The following is an 18,880-nucleotide window of genomic DNA, read 5'->3' on the forward strand; positions in this document are numbered from 1 at the left end:
ACTAACGAGAACAGGGATGAGAACTGGCACCAGTGTGAAAGCTCAGACATTGCGAATAAGTCAGACGTATTTGGAATTAGCACAGAAATTCCAGAAACCATTGAACATGTGATTTCGCACTTGTGTAAAGAGGAGCGTCAGACAGCTGACCACTTCTCAGACACCTCAGGTAAAACTGAGCACGTCCCAAGGACCCCTGCAATACAGACTGGCACCTCTGACCAATTTAATCAGGGGGGTGAACATCAGACTCCTCTTAATGGCATGGTTGTTCAAGGTGATCCTTCTGCACCACAGTGCCTGGGCCATTTAAAAGAAAATGAGGATGCTCGTAGATTACACCTGTCCACAGTCCTGGAAAAGAGGATTATACAAGAAGCTCTCTTGGACACTGCATCAGACATCACTCTGATGTCATCCACACACTTTGATGAAGCGTGGGCTGCGGCACACCATGCCACACAGAGATTGCAGTTACAAAACTGCTCCCTCTGAATTGTGTATTATTAATACACTGATATCAAAATAAAGTCTGTGGCAAGTGTGCTCATAACAATAGGGCCTATAAGTCTGGTTCACCCTGTTTATGTGTCTCCTATTGAAAACAATCCTTTCCTTATTGGCAAGGACCTGCTCAACAGGCTTGAGCCACTGATTGACTTCAAGTGCTTGAAGATCTGGGCACAGGTTCACAAACCCCTGCCCATCTCATACTCTCATAACCTTGAAGCTCAGTCCTGTCATCTAAACACCAGGCCCACAGAGACTATCAACACCTTTCACACTCCAACAGTGACAAAGGATGCCATGAGCCAGAGAATCACAGCTCATGATGAACAAATGACTGTCCAAACAGTAACAGCTCCTTTTTGTAAAAGCCATCCAAACCCCAAATGTCCTCTGGAAAGAGATAAACAAAAAGTTCTGAAAAACCAGTGTAACCACAAAAACATCCAATGTGATTTGATCCCATTCAATTCCCAAGTGCAGGACAAAAAGGGACTAAAGCAAAACATCATATAGTCCAGCAAAATACATACACACAACAGGAAAGGGACAGTTTGCACAACTCCTCAGAGCCGCGTTTACAGTCAGCCAGCAGAGACTGGAAAAGAGCTAAAAGGGGATGCACAAATGATTATGACGAAAATGTGTTCTGTGGACAAAAAAGACACTTATGCCCGAATGCTGTTCATAGACTTCAGCTCAGCATTCAACACCATCATTCCTCAGCACCTGATTCCAGATCTGAGTCCAGATCTGTAGGAACACCTCCAGCACCATCACACTGAACACTGGAACCCCCCAGGGCCTATTGCTCAGTCCACTGCTGTTCACACTGCTAACTCATGACTGTGCCACGATGCATAGCTCAAATCATATCATCAAGGTCGCTGATGACACGACATCAGTAAGAACGATGAATAAGCATACAGAGAAGAGGTGCATCGGCTAACTGACTGGTGTGAAGTCCACAACCTGTCTCTGAATGTGGACAAAACCAAAGAGATTGTTGTAGACTTCAGAAAAACAAGGGGTGAGCACTCGCCGCTGAACATCAACAACTCTGCTGTGGAGATTGTCAAGAACACCAAATTCCTTGTTGTTCACCTAGAGGATGATCTCACCTGGTCCACTAACACCAGTAATGTCAGAAAGAAAGCCCAGCAGCGCCTCTACTTTCTGCGAAGGCCGAAGAAGTTTCATCTCCCACCTCCAATCCTCACCACTTTTTACAGAGGAGTCATCGAGAGCATGATGACCAGCTGCATCACTGTCTGGTTTGGGAACTGCACTGTGGCAGATTGCAAGTCCCTCCAGCGGATCGTTAGGACTGCTGAAATGATTATCGGTGTGTCTCTTCCCTCCATCACAGACATTTACACCACTCGCTGCACCCGCAAAGCACTCAGCATTGAAGGAGACCACACACACCCTTCACACACACTTTTCAACCTACTGCAGTCTGGAAAAATGTATCGAAGTATTTGGGCCCGCACATCCAGACGTAGCAGCTTCTTCCCACATGCTATCAGACTCCTGAACATCTAGAGACTGAGACTGGACTGAGGAAGTGCGCACACACACACACACACACACACACACACACAACTTCACAAAACACTGGTGGACTGAAAATGAGTGTACTGTTTACACATATGCTGTTTACATCATGGTTACATCCAGTTACCGTTTACAGCACAAATACACCTTAAATTGCAGTGTCTCTCACTCTCAGGCCACCCCGCCCCGTACTTATGGTTTTGTATTGTCTTGTATTATCGTATTGTATTGTATGTATATTGTTTTGTATTTTCTTAGCCATGTCTTTTGCACTTTAATGTGTGTGCATTATTTTATGTATGCAGTAGCTTTGCACTAGTTGCACTTTAATGTTGTGTATTGTTTTTTGTTTTATGACTTTTGCACTTTAATGTTTGTGCACTGTTTTATGTTTGCACTAGCTTTGCACTAGTTGCACTTTAATGTTGTGTATTGTTTTATGTAGCACCTTGGTCCTGGAGGAACACTATTTCGTTTCACTGTGTACTGTAAACACTGTATACTGCTGAAATGACAATAAACCTCTTGAACTTCAACTTGAACTTGATAGGCTGCAAAGAGGGGACAAGTTGCAAAAATACAACTTGGTTAAACTGGCCCAAAAGGGTCTTGGAGGGTCATGCAACACAGACCCACCTTCATTCCATGTCCTCTTACACATTTGAAAGACTGTTAAAACCAAAAGAAACACACATTCCTAAGTTAACCTGGTGAACATGTATATGGGTACAACTGTGTGAAATAAATTCCATTTGGACAATCAAAATAGGTGGAATTAATTTACATGTGTTTAAAGACATTTTTACATATGAAATTATGTAGGAACCAAGGTGTGTAATTTGGCTAAGAATTATAAAAAAAAAACATGGATTGTCTAAATGATATTACTTTGTGTTAACATATAATCTCTTATATTGCAAAAGTTCAATTCATGGGTATTCTGGGTTATTCATTCAACAGGGATCATCTTCAAGCCTTTGTGTTGTCAAGTGTCATAAATTTTATGTGATGTCACCCCCAAGGTACAGGAAACAGCCAATCAGGAGCAAGTAATGCTCTAATCCTCAATCCCTGAGGACCAATCAGGTATTCAAGGAGGGTTTTCTAAATTCTGGTTAAAAACCCTGTGGCATGAAATGACTCTAGAACAAAGGAGAACTCTCTAGGGCTCACGCTCTAACTCACTCTCAGAACAGAACAGGAGAAAAACAGAAAGAAAATGTAGGAAGAACTTCTCTCTACTGCCTCCAGCGGGCAACGCTTTTCAGCTAGTGTAGTCAGTTAAGGGAGAGCTCTGGCTGTCTCTAGAGCTCTCCAGCTCTCTGCAGGCATCTGATTCTCTTATGGCTATCTCTTAAACAGTCTTGTGCTCCTCAAGCAGGGTCCAGACAGAACAAGCCCAGAACTTCCAACCAGAAGTTTTACTTTTATTTTTAGTTGAGAACTATAGAAAAGAGAGCTATAGCTTATTCCAGCAAAATTCAATGCCACACCCAGAGCATGAAGGAGACCTCAGACCTCTGACTCTCAAAGTCGTGACAAGAGACCTCAAACTTCTGACCCTCAAAGTTGTGACAAGGGCTTCAGGATCAGCGACGGAGAAGGAGGCCACACGCAACCTCAGAATTACCTTCTGAGCAAAGGCCCAACAGAGACCTGCATGGACGTGTTTCTCACCAGCAGGCAGATCAGCGATGACAGAGAATTCCCACAGAGACCTTCAGGTTGCCACCAGCTCTCTCAGCTATGGAGTGGTCGCTGTGTCTCTGACCCAGACGGAGGAGAGGAACGCTACTGCAATGCTACGAAGCCTGCGTCTGCAGTGCTCCAGGAAGTCCACGCCAGGAAAGCACCATGCATCAGTGACAAACTCACAGCTATCTCCAGTCCATCTCCAGGGATACATAAGGTCTCATGGTTTCATTTCTTTCATAACTCAGGAGGTTGGTGCTGAATGCTTTGCTGGGATAATCTATAGCCATTTAGAATTTAGGCTAATTATCATAGAGAAATTCCCTCATATATTAATTTCCCTGTTCCCTCATGTATCACTGTAATCCATTTCATTATATGAATGTATAATCAATATTCATTATTTGATATTACAATTAATAAATCTGTGTGTGCACCTTTCTTGAACGGGATTATTACTTTTAGTTCAGATTCAATTTTGGAGACAAGAACCTACAGCGGGTCAATGACCATAATTCATTTATAATAATTAATTCTATGATATAATATGTAAAGTCATTTAACATGATGACCAGGATGTCCAAGCTAAAATTGGACAGGTAAAGACACTACATATGATTTAATGGCTCCCAAACATGGAGCTTAACAAAATGAATTAAATAACTGAATGTTAATCAAAAAATAATTAATTATCATTGACTCCGCTATGTATTTATGCCGTTGCAAATTGGGGCATAATTATTTCACTACAGTTACATGATTAAATACAAAAGTTCATAATGATTTACAGGTACTACCATTACAGGAACCCAGTTCTCTTTTTCATAATGGTGTGGAATGTTAAAATATAAAAGAAAAAAAGAAAAAAACAAAAGCCAAAATAATAAGACTGAAATTGTTTTTGTAGGTTTTTAAGATCAGATCATATTCAATGTACTGTTTCTATTTACAAACACAAATGACTGTTTTGACTGGAAGCTTAAAGCCTGATATTTAGAAAGACTCTCCTCACTTATTTCTATAAGCTGAGAACAACAGCACAATCAGTTTGTTCTAGATGCAAATGTCATGAGCTGTTTATGAACTTATCCTTCAACAGAAGGATGTTAGTCTCCATCAGTCTATCAGTGAAGTTCATTTTGGATCACACAACTGCAAAGAGAACTTAATAGCAGGAACGCAGAACCCAGCGTAGAGCAGCTGAGTGAAGGTGGTGTAGATGGTGTGTAGGAGGGTCATTGTGTCAGAGACGCTGTAGAAGGACAGAGTTCCTGCACCATGATCCACATACACTCCTATTTTGCAGGAGGATGGAACTGAGATCTCAGTCTTAATGTTGTTGTGCCAGAAAGACAGAGAGGAAGAACACTTCAGACTCCAGGACTGATCATTACCTCCAAACCAAGCATCATTACCTTGTGCTTTCCTGTTGATCTTTTTATATGAGACGGCTATGGAAACATTGTTCTGACTGCTCACCTCAACCTCCCAGTAACAGCGTTCACTCACACTCTTCTTTCTCAGAACCTGATAATAGTAGTCAAATCTTTCCAGATGTTTTGAGTACACCTGGACACTCTGGCAATATCTGACCACACTGTAGTCCTCAGACACAATGAGGTTTTTCTGAGCTGTGTTGGGATCCAGAGTCAGTCGACAGAAATCTACAGAAGAACAAAGCACACGTAAGTATTATGTTTTTTTATATTTCTGTGGTTGTAACATTTTATGTTTTTCATATTTTCATAACATGAAATGTCATTATCTCAAACACTAAACTCCATAATTATTTGACTTTTTATATATTTTTTTATTCTTATTGTTTTGGGCTTACTTTTTTTTCTTGGATTCAGACAAAACTCTGCAATGATCTGATAGTAAATCTTGAAAAGCTGAGGTCCAAGACAGAGTAAAGACCTATTTCCTGAATTTTCTGAGTGATATATATTTTCTTGGGAGTAAGATTTCCCCATTTGAGAAATATAATATTGATGTGAATGAACTTGACGTTATTTTGATTCATCAGCAGTAACTCTTTAATTTTTTCAAATCCAAAACGCTTCCAAATAAAAATACAGAATATTACAAAGAAGATCGTAATATACAGTCATTACAAAATTCCATCCATTATCTGTAACCGCTTATCCAATTTAGGGTTGCGGGTGGTCCAGAGCCTACCTGGAATCATCGGGCGCAAGGCGGGAATACACCCAGGAGGGGACGCCAGTCCTTCACAGGGCAACACAGACACACACACATTCACTCACACACTCACACCTACGGACACTTTCGAGTCGCCAATCCACCTGCAACGTGTGTTTTTGGACTGTGGGAGGAAACCGGAGCACCCGGAGGAAACCCACGCATACACGGGGAGAACACACCAACTCCTCACAGACAGTCACCCGGAGCTGGAATCGAACCCACAACCTCCAGGCCCCTGGAGCTGTGTGACTGCGACCATTACAAAATTAATGAAATAATTTGATACTAGACTGCAGGGCACCTTATACATAACAGTTCAGACAGTGTTTATAGTTTGATAGTTTTAGAATGTCAGTGAGTTCTTTGGGACGTTTTGTTAGATTATTGTGTATTTTGTAGTACAGCTGTGTGCCTGGTGACCATGTAATAACTGTTTTGTTTTCAGTATTAATATTGTATCTTGTAAACATTGAGTACATTATATGGAGTACATTTTCAGCATTATGTGACATACAGACTTGTTTGTGGTTGGCTTAATATGTGAAATTCTCGCAATAAATAAAGAGATAACAATTTAACTGAGACCACATGTATTGAGAATGATAATGTTTGCTCACATATAGGCTACTACTCACTTCCTAATAAGAGACATGACAGTAAATATGGGTTCATCAGCACAGCTCAGTGCTGGGGTGCTATATATTCTTCACTTGGCATTAGATTCATGTTTCTCTACTCCAGAGAATCCAATTCTATTGTCAGTATTTCTCTACAGGGATTAGAGAGGCAGTGTGTGCACGTTTACACATCTGTGTTATTAATGGGTGCATCTTAATGTAGAATACATTCGTTACAAATTTGTCCTCAAATATTTGTACATATGGTGTGTTTGATAAATGAAACTGAATAGATTATCTATATTAAAATAAGTTGATAGCCCTTCGGGCAGCACGGTGGTGCGGCAGGTAATGTAGTCACACAGCTCCAGGTTGTGGGTTTGAGCCACACTCCATGTGACTGTCTGTGAGGAGTTGGTAGGTGGATTGGCGACTCAGTGTGAGTGAAAGTGTGTGTGTGTGTGTGTGTGTGTCACCCTGTGAGGGACTGGTGTGTCCCTGCCTTGCACCCAGTGATTCCAGTTAGGCTCCGGACTGGACCCACTGCGACCCTGAATTGGATAGGCAGTTTCAGACATTGAATGAATGAATGAATGAATGATAGTCCTTCTACAAATTCACATGCAGAATCCAGGTAAGAAGAAAGGGAGGCTCTCTGACAGTCTAAGCCAGTGTTATCCAACTCTGATCCTATTCTACCTGTTCAAAAAAACTTGATTCAACTAATTTTGTGAGTAGGGGGTTCCAGGACCTGGTTCTGATGCCAAATCAAAGCATATGTGATCATCTGAACGCAAAGAGTAATACATAATACTCTACAACAAGGACATACTTCTTTAAAGAATCATTTAAAACCACGCAAAGGAACTAGATGAAGTACAGTGAACTTCTTTAAATGCTTGTTTATATTCTTAGTTTTAGTTTAGTTTTCCTGAAAGGTTGCACCACTATCTTGGAATTCATTAAACAATAACTACATTACAGTGAATTTCCGTCTTATTAAGTTCACCTTGTAGCAACAGGCAGTGACTCTACTGTCATATACACCCACTATGACTGAGTGCTCATGGTAGGTTTGCTGAATATTATGATTATTTGCAAATTATTAGCACCATTTCTCCCATGTCCATTAATGGAAAGGAGCTGCTTTAAATATTTATTTGAAAAGTGGGCCATTTTCTATAGTGTTACCTAAGGGTTTACACATTTAAACTGATTATAATCCAATACTGTGCTAAAACAAATAATACAGTCCTATAGTTCTGTAATCAAATTAAAATAATGACTGTAGACATGAGAGACCTAATGGATTTAATAAGTTTGCAGTTCACCCCATAATCATTCATTCATTCATTCATTATCTGTAACCCTTATCCAGTTCAGGGTCGCGGTGGGTCCAGAGCCTACCTGGAATCATTGGGCGCAAGTCGGGAATACACCCTGGAGGGGGCACCAGTCCTTCACAGGGCAACACAGACACACACACACACTTCTGAGTTGCCAATCCACCTGCAACGTGTGTTTTTGGACTGTGGGAGGAAACCGGAACACCTGGAGGAAACCCACACAGACACGGGGAAGACACACAAACTCCTCACAGACAGTCACCCGGAGCGGGAATCGAACCCTCAACCTCCAGGCCCCTGGAGCTGTGTGACTGCGACACCTACCTGCTGCGCCACCGTGCCGCCCTCTCCATAATCAGATTACCAAAAATATATAATTAAAATATCAGAAGTACTATGTATTTCGTTTTCACTGTAACCTCAAATTTTAAACTATAACTAGTGGAGGGTACCTAGTTCTGTTGGAGAGAAACTATGCCCTTTTTTCAAATCACAAAGGCTGCTTTTCCAACATTCGCCTTCCCACAAAACATAAATTGCCCACTTGCTGCATACACCCCTTCAACTTGCTGGTTTCCATCCACTTGCGGGCCTCCAGCCTGCAGAGATATCTACTTGAAGACAACTGGACTTTAACAGCACTGTTGTATCCTTAAATGTTCATTTACAGTGTTTATACCTTTAGTAACCAATAATGTACCTCTATCATACCTTTTTTTACTGAGAATGTACTTTGAATACAGTCAGACACCTGAAGAGACGCTACTGTGTTCTACACAGATCCAATCAGAACCAGACACAGTGCAGTGTTTCATTTATTAGTTTATTAACGTATGAAGAGAATCAGTGTCCTACAGATACATCACACATTCTCTGTTAGGAACAACACATAGCAGAGGAGCTGAATATATAGTCTATAGAACACAGGACCTGATTGTTCAAGCTCTTCAGTGAGGTGTGGTACAGCAGCAGAAATATTAAGATGTGCACTGGACCTGGAACACACCACAGGACCCCAACCCTAAAGACATGACATGGGAAGACTGTGGAAGATCTGGAAGTCTGTAGGAAGAAGGTGCTTTAGAACAGCTGCTGTTCTCTGTGTTCACTGTGAAGACGTGTAGTGGATAAAGAGCTTTAATGAAGTGGACTCCACCTGTCGTTTTACTCTGATGAATGTGTGACACCTCTGAGAGAAGCTGAATAATTATTGAATAATCACCAAAATCACAGAGAGTCGTGTAAATCTGAAACACTTTAACCCTTAGATGTCTGAAGCATTGTTGCTTTGATCTGTGTGATTGACATTAGTTATTTGCAGGTCATTACAATGTTACATGATTATATAGAGTTACATAATTAATTACAGGTACTATAATTACAGAAACCCAATATCATAGTGTTACAAAATGTAAAAAAACAAAAACAAACCAGAACTATAGGTTTGAAAGATTTTTTTTGTACGTTTTCAAAATCAAAATCTCATTCAAATATTTGCTGTTTACAAACAAAGAAGTAGTTTAGAACAGAAGCTTAGAGTCTGATCTTTGGAAAAACTGTCCTCACTTGTTTCATTAAGGTGAGAATTACAACAGAAGAAGAAAAAAGCCATGAGCCGTTTATGAACCTATTCTTTAACAGAAGGATGTTAGTCTCCATCATTAAAGCTCTCACTAATGTTCATATTGGATCACAGAACTTCACAGTGCAGTCATTATAATAAAAACGGATCCCAGCGTAGAGCGGCTGAGTGAAGGTGGTGTGTACGGTGTGAAGGAGGGTCATTGTGTCAGAGACGCTGTAGAAGGACAGAGTTCCTGCGCTGTGATCCACATACACTCCTATTCTGGAGGAGGATGGAGCTGAGATCTTAGTCTCAATTTTGTTGTGCCAGAAAGAGAGAGAGGGAGAACACTTCAGACTCCAGGACTGATCATTACCTCCAAACCAAACATTATTTCCTCCTCCTTTCCTACTGATCTCTTTATACAAGACGGCTATGTGAACACCGTCATCACTGCTCACCTCAACCTCAAAGTAACAGCGTCCACTCACACTCTCCTGACTCAGAACCTGAGTATAGTGTTCAAATCTCTCTGGATGGTCAGAGTACAATTGGACACACTTAGTGCTGCTGACCCCTCTGTTGTCATGAGACAGAATGAGGTTTTTCTGAGCTGTGTTGGGATCCAGAGTCAGTCGACAGAAATCTACAGAAGAACAAAGTGACTTTAGTTGTGTTTTTAAGATTTTATTATTATTTTACTCTAATTTCCTGCTTTGTTTATTTTTTTTAACATGACTCTGAAGTCAGCAGTGATTTGATTGTTAAGCTTGAAGGTCCTAAATGTCACACCTTTGTTCTGTCATGTCGGTTTTCCCTGCCATGTGCTCTAACAAGTTTGTTATTGTCCATGTCTCCGCCCATGTCCCGCCTTTGTTCCTCCTCCTCGTCAGTGTCATTTATAATCCTGCCTCCTCGTTATCAGTCCACGTATCCCTTGTCTGTGTTGTGTATATAAGTCCCTTTGTCTCCGTGTATGTATGGACATTCCACCATTGTCATCGTGTTGTTCTCAAGTCTGTTACTCTATTTGATTCACCTCCCTGTGTATATCTATCTGGTCTGTCTGTTTCTTCCTTGTGCTTCATGTACTTGTTTGGGTTAGTCTGTTTAGTCTTTGTCCAGGTATCTGTTTAGGTCGTCCTGTCTAGGTCTCTGTTTAGATCTCTGTCTAGGTTTTGTCTTTTTCTCTCTCTATCTAGGTTTCTATGTCAAGATCCCTGTCTGTCCAGTTCCCCCTCTTCCTGTCCAAGTCTCTCTGTCTAGGTCTCTCTTTAAGTATTCTGTCTACTTATCTTAGTCTGTTTCTGTATTGTTATCTTGTGTTGTAAATAAAAAGTTACTGTGTTTTAGCAAGTGCGTCCGCCTCAGTCCTGACACTAAACACAGTAAGACCCCTTTCCTGAATTGTTTAAGTCTGATGTTTTGCTTTGAGTAAGATTCCCATATATTAGAAATATGAATGCTCTATTGTAATCAATGTTCACTCCTGGAATCATCGGGCGCAAGGCGGGAATACACCCTGGAGGGGGCGCCAGTCCTTCACAGGGCAACACAGACACACACACATTCACACCTACGGACACTTTCGAGTCGCCAATCCACCTGCAACGTGTGTTTTTGGACTGTGGGAGGAAACCGGAGCACCCGGAGGAAACCCATGCGGACACGGGGAGAACACACCAACTCCTCACAGACAGTCACCCGGAGCGGGAATCGAACCCACAACCTCCAGGCCCCTGGAGCTGTGTGACTGCGACACCTACCTGCTGCACCACCGTGCCGCCTTGTTTAATATCTTCATATTCAATTTTTTTACAAACAAATAGTGTGTGTGTTTTACTTACTTTGTAGAAAATGTTCTCTGGTTTTTGGTTCTGAGAGTAAAATCTGAACGGCTGCAGCTGTGGAGTCACAACACAATAAAAGAATGAACAGCTGGAACATAGAGAATCTGTTCTGTTCCGATGTTAGAGAAAGTGAATCAGACTCTACAGATTTCTACAGATGTCTTCCAGCTACAGAGGGCAATGGTGCACAAACTCGATTTCCAACATAGTACATCACATCAGGACACTCTCACCTTGTTCAGAGACTGTGTTGAGTTTCTCTTCACAGAATTGTTCCAGTTGCTTTTTAAGGTCAGAGAGAGATTTGCTCACTTCGTCAAACAAGAGATTTTGACTGATGAAGATGGGGGGGTGCTCAGATCCAGAAGAGACACAAAGAGCCTGCAGACTCTGCACAAATCAACATTGATTTCACATAAAAGCAAGAGTCACAAGACCCTCATAGTCATTTCTGGTGAAAATAAAACCTTCCTCACTGAAAGGAACACAGAACATTTAAAGCTGGAGTAGGTGATTATGTAGAAACTAATAAGTGTACATTTATTTGTAAAAAATACAAATGAACAAATTAAGTCCCACCCACTACTTGAGCCCTCTTTCTGAATCCATTACTGTCTGTCTGTCACTCTTCAATGTTGGGTCATAGCACGCTGGCGTCCGTCTGGTGACTGCAGCTTCTGCCCGTGTCTGACACTTGTTTTATTTTTGTTTGTTCAGTCATTTTATTGTTTAATTAACACTGTCTAGGACTGAAGACAGAGAAGCCTGCTGCCATTGCGTGGGCTTGGTGTCCTGCTGTGGCTGCTGCTGGACGTCCCAGAGGGACTGTTTGTTAACTTTGGTGCTAGCTGCTGCTGATTCGACAGAGGAGTGCATCCCTGTGCTGGTGCTCTGAGGTGGGAGGGTTTTCTGGTGCTGCTCCAGTTGATGGCTGGGGAAACACTTCCTTAAAACTTCACCAAGGTGTGCTACTGCTGGTTCCATGGAGTCCATGGTGGTCCATTTCCACCAGCTGCTAAAACTGATACAATGACTGTCGATCTTAACTAGCCCTGTAGTTCAGATGTTTCATGTAGTTTGTGTGTGTGTGTGTGTGATCTGTTTTGTACCCTTTTGTATTGTCGTGTCTTTTGATGGTTTTTTTGTTTGTTTTGTTCTGTGTCCTAATATTGTCAGTGCTTTATACATGAAATATATTATTATTATTACTACTACCCTAATGCACATGAACATATATTGCATGATTAGTCACATAGAGAGAAAGAGAGAGAGAGAGAGAGAGAGAGAGAGAGAGAGAGACAGAGAGAGAGAGAGACAGAGAGAGAGAGAGAGAGAGAGAGAGAGACAGAGAGACAGACAGACAGAGACAGAGAGAGAGAGAGAGAGAGAGATAGGTGCAAACTATCCACTATTTTCAAACACCTACCTGATGTCTCATTCTCATGTAATAAATCACCTAATACACACATCAAATACTTTTGGAGCCCCTAAAGGGACTGGGGGAAAAATTAAAAAGGACCATTGATTTTGCGTTCCCTCCCAAATGGTTTTGCGTTCCCTCGCAAATACATTGCGCTCCTTTGTAAATGTTTTATGACACAATTGTCTTCGTGGCTCAGTCAACACATCAGGACCCTGCAGTTACCAGGGAAATTCAGCCACTTGAAACAGAGATTATATATGTATTTATTTATCTCTACTAACACACAGTGTTGTTGCCAGTGCGAATTGTTCATACATCTGTAACGAACTGCCTCACATCAGAGGAAGTTGTGAACGACAAGTTTATATACGTTCTGTAGCATCCTGAAAGTGTAGTCAGAACGCCGCAGCTCCACATATCTCCACAGTAACAGGTGTATGAGACGTAGGCGGCTTCGTGAAAGAAAGTAAAAGTGTGGATGGCTGTTTTATTATTATTATTATTATTATTATTGACTGGGGTAGGGGTCAAGCTAAGAATCTTAATGAAAAACCTTTACCAAGCAAAGTCTCTCGCTAAACTCCGGTCGTTCAGTAACAAGATGGAGGGTGTAAGGCAGTGGCGCAACGCACAGAGATCTCAGGGCACGTTGCGGACTGATTTTTACAGAGACGTGGCTCTGCTGAGAAGAGATGCTAAGTTTTTATATTTCAGTCCAAGATCAAAGTAAAATTCAACGAACTTCTCCATAGTTCACCTGACACCCACAGCAAGCACATAATCAACAGCAAGCACTTTACTACGGAGCCCACAAAGTATTTGCGAGGGAACACAAAATCAATAGTCTTTTTTTATTTTTCCCCAGTCCTTTTAGGGGCTCCGTAAATACTCATATACTGTCATATACAATACAAACTAGATTATTGGTCCAGAAAAAAAACAGCCTTTCTCCATGCCCAGGTTCCTTCACCGTTGGAAAACTATGCCGGTTTTTATCTCTGATTTGCCCTCTGAATTTTTTCAGCCTCTTTTTGTTGTTAAACTTTTCTATCTCCATCATTCTTTTCTTTATTTGCTCAGCAGTGCAAGCAGTTGTACATTTCTCTGTGCTTCATCCAGCTTTCAGTGGTGTGTGTTTGTCTGTGTGTGTGTGAATGTGGAATCTCTGCACATGTGGGCAGGGTGGTGTAGATAGGTAATGCGTCCAATAATTTAATTCATTTAGAGCTTAATGATTGGATGGGGTTTTACAGTCCTGTGGCCTTTATAGAAAATAACCTTTTTCTTTATGCCATCAGAGCATTTGACTGACTGATTGCTACTGAGGTGTAAATAATTAGCAATATATCAAAAAAACATTGTGTAAGAAAAATCACCATCACTGTTGTTAATATAAAGGAGTTCCTCTGTGATTCAGACAGTGGTCGTTACCTGGAGGAATTGGATGTGATCGTCTGTGTGTGAAAGCTGCTCCAGCTCAGCGTCTCTCCTCTTTAGATCAGAGATCTCCTGCTCCAGCTGTTGAATGTGTTCTTCAGCTCGACTCAGTTCAGCCTTCTCCTGAGCTCTGATCAGCTCTGTTACCTCAGAGCGTCTTTCCTCAATGGAGCGGATCAGTTCAGTAAAGATCCTCTCACTGTCCTCCACCGCTGTCTGTGCAGAGCTCTGTTAGACACACAGCGACCAGATGGAGGTCAGTTTAAAGCTCAACTGTCATTCGCTCTCTTACTGTGTCTCTAGACGTCTTATTGTCCACAGTGTCACTGTCTGAATGGAGGAGAGAGTGACTGAGGGGTGTTCACTACTCACCTTAAGAGTGTTTACAGCCTGTTTCAGCTTCTGCAGCAGCTTCTCTTTCTCCTGGATTCTCTGCTCTGTTTCCCCTCGCCCCTCCTTTAAACTGACTCTGAGAACATTTTGACATTATGAACAACTTTTTTATAAAATAAAGAACATCTATAGACAAAAAACATTTACTAACAGGTTTCCACTGGTTAATTACAGAGAGTCCATATACATTTCTGTAACATTTCCTCATGTGAACTGAATAGTGTTAATCCAATAGTGGAAATATTAAAGAGAAAACTCCTTAAACAATAATATTTACTGATTCTGAAAGACTGCAGCTCTCACCTGTCTCTCAGCTCTCTCTGCTACAGCTGCCACTGTGTCATGGCCTCTGTGTTCATGCATCGTACACAAATAACAGATGCATGTTTGATCGGTGCGACAGTAGATCTCTATCAGTTTGTCGTGCTGAGGGCAGATCTTCTCTTGTAGTTTTGAGGAGGCTTTGATCAGTTTGTGCTTGATCAAGGCTGGAATTTCAAGATGAAGTTTAAGGTGAAATTCACAAAGCGATGCCACACAAATCAGACAGGACTGGACGGCTTTGTGTTTCTTCCCGGTGCAGAAATCACACTCCACATCTCCAGGTTCAGCGTAACAGTGAGCAGGAGAAGCAGCTCTGAGTTCCGTCATCTTCAGTTTCTCCACCACTTCAGTTATAACATTGTTTCTGTGTAGAACAGGCCTCAAAGTGAAGGTCTCTCTGCACTGGGGGCAGCTGTAGACTCCCGTCTGATCCTCCTGATCCCAGCAGTTGTTAATACACACCTTACAGAAACTGTGTCCACAGGGAACAGCCACTGGATCCTTCAGCAGATCCAAACAGACTGGACACACGAACTGATCCTGATCGACTGAAATACTGGCCTCTGCCATTGTCCTGCACTCACAGACTGAGAGAGAGAGAGTGAGCAGAATTTAGAGGTCAGTTTTCTGTACTCTGAACTGAGGTGTGGCTTCACCTCAGAGAGAGGTGAGAGAGAGAGAGATGTTAAATTACAAAAAGAGTGGAATCAAACTGTAGAAAAGCAGATCATTTTCAAGTGGGTTAATGTTACGTTAACATTTTATTAAGTAAGGTCTTATTTGTGATGAATAAATTATTTATTAATTGTGTCCTTCTCAATGAGATCAAAATAAAAATGTTCCAGATTTATTATAACAGAAATAAATTAATTCAAAACATGGCTTATTCATTCATTGTCGGTAACCACTTCCTGTTCAGGATTGCTGTGGGTTCAGAGCCTACCCAGAATCTCTGGAACACACCCAGAACCTGGTGCCAGTACATCACAAGGCAACACACGTTCTCACTCACACCTATTGACAATTTTATGTAGCCAATCCACCTACCAACATATGTTTTTGGACTGTGGGAGGACACCCACTCAGACACAAAAACACAAGACCTGAGGTGTAAGAGCAAGACTAATGCAGTGGTAATGTAATTAGCATGTACTTTTCACATAAAAAATAAATAAATAAACGTAATGTGAAGTTACATTAATGTGTTTATGGGTCTTTTAAAATGGAGTGTGGCAAAATGGAAGACTGTTCTGTGGTCAGATGGGTCACGATTTGAAGTTCTTTATGGAGCACTGGGACGCCATGTCATCCGGACCAGAGAGGACAAGGATAACTCAAGTTTGTATCAACGCTCCGTTCAGAAGCCTGCATCACTGGGCAGCTTACATGTCTGGAAAGGCACCATTAATGCAGAGAACTATGTTCAGGTTCTAGAACAACATATGCTCCCATCTAGACGTCATCTCTTTCAGGGAAGACCCTGCATTTTTCAACAAGATAATGCCAGACCACATTCTGCAGCAATCACAACATCATGGCTACATAGGAGAAGGATCCGGGTACTGAAATGGCAGCCTGCAGTCCAGATCTTTCACCTGTAGAGAACATTTGGCACATCATAAAGAGGAAGGTGCGACAAAGAAGGCCCAAGACAATTGAACAGTTAGAGGCCTGTATTAGACATGAATGGAAGAGCATTCCTATTTCTAAACTTGAGAAACTGGTCTCCTATGTCCCCAGATGTCTGTTGAGTGTTGTAAGAAGAAGGGGGGATGCCACACAGTGGTAAAAAATGGCCTTGTCCCAACCTTTTTGGGATTTGTTGACGCCATGAAATTTTGAAACAACATATTTTTCCCTTAAAATGATACATTCTCTCAGTTTAAACTATTGATCTGTGATTTGTGTTGTATTCTGAATAAAATATTAGATGTTGGCACCTCCACATCATAGTATTCAGTTTTTTTTAAACTTTGTTTAGTGTCCCAACTTTTTTGGAATCCGGTTTGTAATAAGTGTATTAAGAAAGACTTTCAGTGCAAGAGATACTCTCGGAAGAGCTGGCTCTTCAAGGATTTCTTGAATGCGGAGAGGGTTCCTGTTGCTCTGATAGTGCTTGGAAGCTCGTTCCACCAGCGTGGTACCAGAGATGAGAATAGCCTCGACTGACCTGTACGGGGGGGTTGGCCGTGTTAGTTGGCGCTCCTTTGAGGAACAGAGAGGGCAGGCGCTAACATATGGTTTTAAGAGTCTATTGAGGAAGATGGGAGCACAACCAGTGAATACTCTGAAGGCCATCATTAGTGATTTAAATTTGATGCGAGCAGCTAAGGGTAGCCAATGCAGCTCAACTAATAGGGGTGTGAGATGTGCTCTTTTAGGCTGGTTGAGAACCAGGCGTGCTGCAGCATTCTGGATCATCTGTAGCGGTCTCACAGCACAGGCCGGAAGACCTGTCGGAAGGGCGTTGCAATAGTCAAGATGGGAGATTACTAATGTCTGAACAAAGAGCTGTGTTGCATGTTGAGTTAGGTATGGCCTCATCTTCCTTATGTTGAATAGGCAGAAGTGGCACGATTGAGCTACAGCGGTAACGTGATCTGTGAAGGTCAGCTGGTCATCAACCATGACACCCAGGTTTCTTACAACCTTGGTAAGAGCCACTGATAAGGACTCTAGCTTGATGCTGATGTTGTGGAGAATAGCTTGTTTGGCTGGGAGGACCAGTAGTTCAGTTGTGGATAAATTAAATTGGAGGTGATGTTCCTTCATCCATGTAGATATGTCAGAGAGACAGTCAGAGGTTCGAGTTGCCACTGAAGTGTCACCTGGAGGAAAGGATAAATAGAGCTGGGTGTCATCTGCATAGCAGTGATAGGAGAAGCCATGTGAATGTATGATTGGGCCTAGAGAGGTGTACAAGGCAAAGAGGAGGGGTCCCAGCAGTGAGCCTTGGGGTACACCTGTGGTGAGGTGGTGTCGCTCTGATGTTTGTCCAAGCCATGACACATTGAAGGATCGTCCTGTGAGATTACTGACAGAAGCGCAGTTTCCGTTGAGTGTCCGCTATTGAAGCTGGATTGGTTAGAGTCAAGGAGGTTATGTTGAGAGACTAATTTTGTTGCCTGCTTAAAGACAGCTCTTTCAATGATTTTAGACAGGAAGGGGAGGAGAGAGACTGGTCGGTAGTTCTCTACTATAGAAGGAGCAAGGGAAGGTTTCTTGAGTAGAGGTCTTACCTGAGCTTGCTTGAAGGTGTTTGGAAATGGACAGAGCTATGGTTTGCAGTAAGGTGGTAGGAATGGGATCCAGTGAACAGAATGTAGGACGGCCGCCTCTAAGAAGATTTGATACCTCATCTTCTGTGAGAGAAGTGAAAGAAGGGAGGGAAGCAGTAGGTTTAGGAGGATTCGAAGGGAGAGCTGGAGGCTTTGTAGAAGGGTCAGAAAACCGGCTGCTAATTGCAGCAACTTTGCTGGTGAAGAAGTCAGCAAATGCGTCAGCAGTGAGGTTGGTTGCAGGGGGTGGAGGGTTCAATAGAGACTTGAAGGTTGAAAACAGCTTCCGAGTGTCAGTAGCGTTGTTGATTTTGACTTGGTAGAATTTCTTTTTTGCAGAGGTAATATTTGATGAGAAGGCTGAGAGCAGAGATTGCAGTTGTGTCAGGTGTGATGGGTCTTTTGTTTTTCGCCATCTCCTCTTGGCAGCTCTGAGGTTAGTTCGCATTGATTGAAGGAAGTCAGCTAGCCACGAGTGGGGCTGCATGGGTCTTGCGGGTCTGGTAATCAGAGGGCACAGGCCATCCAAGCAGAAGCTCAGTGTTGTGCAGAGTGACTCTATGGCGTCATTGACCTCAAGAGATGAGAAGGTGCTGGGGGGTGGGAGAGCATAAGTCACAAGGGCAGAGAAGTGGGTGGGAGATTGTCGTTGTGGAAATTGCGCCGGAAGGGGACAGAGGGAGTGGA

At 42.2% G+C, this 18,880-nt stretch overlaps 1 protein-coding gene and 1 pseudogene across 1 annotated transcript; both read right to left on the reverse strand.

The window, feature by feature from the left end:
- Nucleotides 1-4,890: 4,890 nt before the first annotated feature.
- Nucleotides 4,891-15,485, reverse strand: LOC136702644 (E3 ubiquitin/ISG15 ligase TRIM25-like). Its single transcript, XM_066677794.1, has 6 exons — nt 14,895-15,485; nt 14,571-14,654; nt 14,193-14,426; nt 11,572-11,728; nt 11,336-11,392; nt 4,891-5,420 (listed from the first exon to the last, which is right to left on the reverse strand). Exons 1-6 carry the CDS (start codon nt 15,483-15,485, stop codon nt 4,891-4,893), a joined length of 1,653 nt encoding a protein of 550 aa, XP_066533891.1.
- Nucleotides 15,486-16,948: 1,463 nt separating this feature from the next.
- LOC136702746 (uncharacterized) lies at nt 16,949-18,680 on the reverse strand (annotated as a pseudogene).
- Between the last annotated feature and the right edge of the window lie 200 nt (nt 18,681-18,880).

This window comes from Hoplias malabaricus, chromosome 7 (genome assembly GCF_029633855.1).
Source record: "Hoplias malabaricus isolate fHopMal1 chromosome 7, fHopMal1.hap1, whole genome shotgun sequence".
Lineage (NCBI taxonomy): Eukaryota > Metazoa > Chordata > Actinopteri > Characiformes > Erythrinidae > Hoplias > Hoplias malabaricus.

Bases quoted from the DNA above. Each gene is read 5' to 3' on its own strand.
- LOC136702644 (XM_066677794.1), bottom strand. From the start codon at position 15,485: ATGGCAGAGGCCAGTATTTCAGTCGATCAGGATCAGTTCGTGTGTCCA. The intron at 14,655-14,894 runs GTGAGAGCTGCA...GTCAGTTTAAAG, and splicing joins CAGAGAGAGCTGAGAGACAG to GAGGGGCGAGGGGAAACAGA. The intron at 14,427-14,570 runs GTGAGTAGTGAA...TGTGTCTAACAG, and splicing joins AGGCTGTAAACACTCTTAAG to AGCTCTGCACAGACAGCGGT.